This window comes from Neltuma alba, unplaced genomic scaffold (assembly GCF_004799145.2).
Source record: "Neltuma alba isolate B1F8T4 unplaced genomic scaffold, ASM479914v2 tig00011265_pilon, whole genome shotgun sequence".
NCBI lineage: Eukaryota > Viridiplantae > Streptophyta > Magnoliopsida > Fabales > Fabaceae > Neltuma > Neltuma alba.
In genome coordinates this window covers 122,196-124,401 of record NW_021635976.1, presented here as the reverse complement: position 1 = coordinate 124,401, position 2,206 = coordinate 122,196, and the positions used below count along the sequence as shown (strand labels likewise).

General features: G+C 36.4%; 1 protein-coding gene across 1 annotated transcript; it reads left to right on the top strand.

Moving 5' to 3' along the window:
• Positions 1-457: 457 nt before the first annotated feature.
• Positions 458-1,962, top strand: LOC114763192 (protein LURP-one-related 10-like). The gene is made up of 3 exons (XM_028952806.1): positions 458-882; positions 1,006-1,236; positions 1,616-1,962. The coding sequence occupies exons 1-3, from the start codon at positions 601-603 to the stop codon at positions 1,790-1,792; spliced, it is 690 nt and encodes a 229-aa protein (XP_028808639.1). The 5' UTR covers positions 458-600; the 3' UTR covers positions 1,793-1,962.
• The last annotated feature ends 244 nt before the right edge of the window (positions 1,963-2,206 follow it).

The following is a 2,206-nucleotide window of genomic DNA, read 5'->3' as shown; positions in this document are numbered from 1 at the left end:
GTAATTCGTTTACAATCTCAACAGTGGCTGTTAACAACCCAAGAAGACGTGATTGACAACCTCGGCAGTGCTCATGACAACTCACTCTGTGGAATACCAGGGGCGTTGTTGAAGTTGTTAACCACCTCTTCTCGGGTTGTTAACAGCCACTGTTGAGATTGTAAATAAGTTCAAATTAACAGGGGTAACTACGTAATTTCACAATTAGAATTAATTACACACAGGTCCCTGGGGACTTCAGAATCATTTTGCGATTTCGAGGGACCTTTTTTATATTAATTGTGTTTTGTGGGACCTGAGTGTAATTTTCCCATAAATAAAGGCCACGACGCGTACGGCTTCGTCCTCCAAAGTTTCCTTCCTCTGATGACTTCGACTTCTTCGCCACCTCCTACAAGACGACACTGGTTCTTGTGGGTGTACAACTTGAAACTTCCGATATCAAAATACATTCACAGAAACACATATATATGAGCTTTAGGCAACAGAATAATCATCTCAGAGCATATTCACAACACATATATACGTACTTGTGTTTACTAGCTAGGCCTATATATATATATATATATATCCCTCGTCGGTTTTTTTTAGACTTGAATCATGGTTTATACACAGCCGTATGCCTCCACCTCCGGCGCCACCCCTACCACATCCGCACCGCCTTACCCAGCGCCGATGGCTGTGGTGGGGCCACAGTATTGTTGTCCATATCCAGTGGACCTAGCGATTGTTAGAAAGGTGCTCACTGTTGCCGATCAGTTCACCGTCACGGACTTAAACGGCAACGTCGTTTTCAAGCTTCGAGCTTCTGTTCTAACCCTCCATGACCACCGTGTCTTACTTGACGCTGCTCAGAACCCCGTCGTCACTCTCCGCAGGAAGGTTTGTCACTTTGAATATCACAACTCCACCATCACCATATTTTTTGTTCATTCTTATCAAAATGATTATATAGTTTGAGATAAAAAGAGAGCAATAAAATTAAAAATGATATGCATATTGCAGATCATGACAGCACATGATAGATGGCAAGCTTTCAGAGGAGATAGCTCCGACCCCAAAGATCTCATCTTTACTCTGAAACGATCATCTCTGATCCAATTAGTTAAGACCAAATTAGATGTGTTCTTGGCTTCTAATACATCGGAACAAGTTTGTGACTTTAAGATCAAAGGAAGCTGGCTCGAACGATCTTGTGTTGTTTATGCTGGTGAATCTAACAACATCGTTGCCCAGGTATTTGATTTGCTCAGTCTATTATTTGTTTTTCCGTAGAATAATAAAGAATTAATTAATGGTTACATATACTACCTCTGGTCCTTGACGTAAGATATCGTTTGATTTTTATTTTGATTGTAAATATAAGACCATAATCTACTTTATCTCCCATATTTATTTATTTCTTTGTCAAAATAGTCTTTCTAATAATATTAGTTCTAACCAATAAACTTGATTAGCAAAGATATTTTAGAAAAGATAATACTTATTTATTATAAATAGGTAACTTAATTTATTTCTTTAACCTACTCAAATTAGTTTACTAGCTCTTATATTTAAGACTGGAAGTAGTATACAATTAACATGTGGTGAGAAATGATTATGGAAAATATTGCAGATGCATAAGAAGCATACAGTTGAAAGCGTTATGTTCGGGAAAACAAATTTCATGGTGACAGTGTATCCCAACGTGGATTATGCTTTCATAGTGGCACTCATTGTAATTCTGGACGAGATTAACAAAGACAGCAAAGGAGGTTCATCATCAATAACCGATGATTTATTCATGTCGTAGGTTTTATAGCAGATTGTGACGTGTTGTGTTATTCATTGGAGCATTTTTTATATATATAATGAATGGGTTGTGTGTATATTTTCAATAATTCATTTAAATTTACTGCCTAGCTGTTAGCTCTTGTGTTCGATTCCATTCGTATGTAACGTGAAATGAAATGAGTGTTTACATATTGTCATTCACTTGTCTTGTTAAAAAAAAATTTCTTACGTTTTTCAGCAATTCAATGTGCACATTAACATATTGGGAAAAATTCGATATTTTGTCAAGGAGTGCAAACTGGCAATAAATATTTCTGGGGACCCTTAAGAATAAATATTACCAAGAAAAATATGCAATTCTTTTTTACTTGTGTAATTTTTTATCATCGTTAAATCTAACCAAACTAGTCAGAAATAGTAATGCAATAAGGAT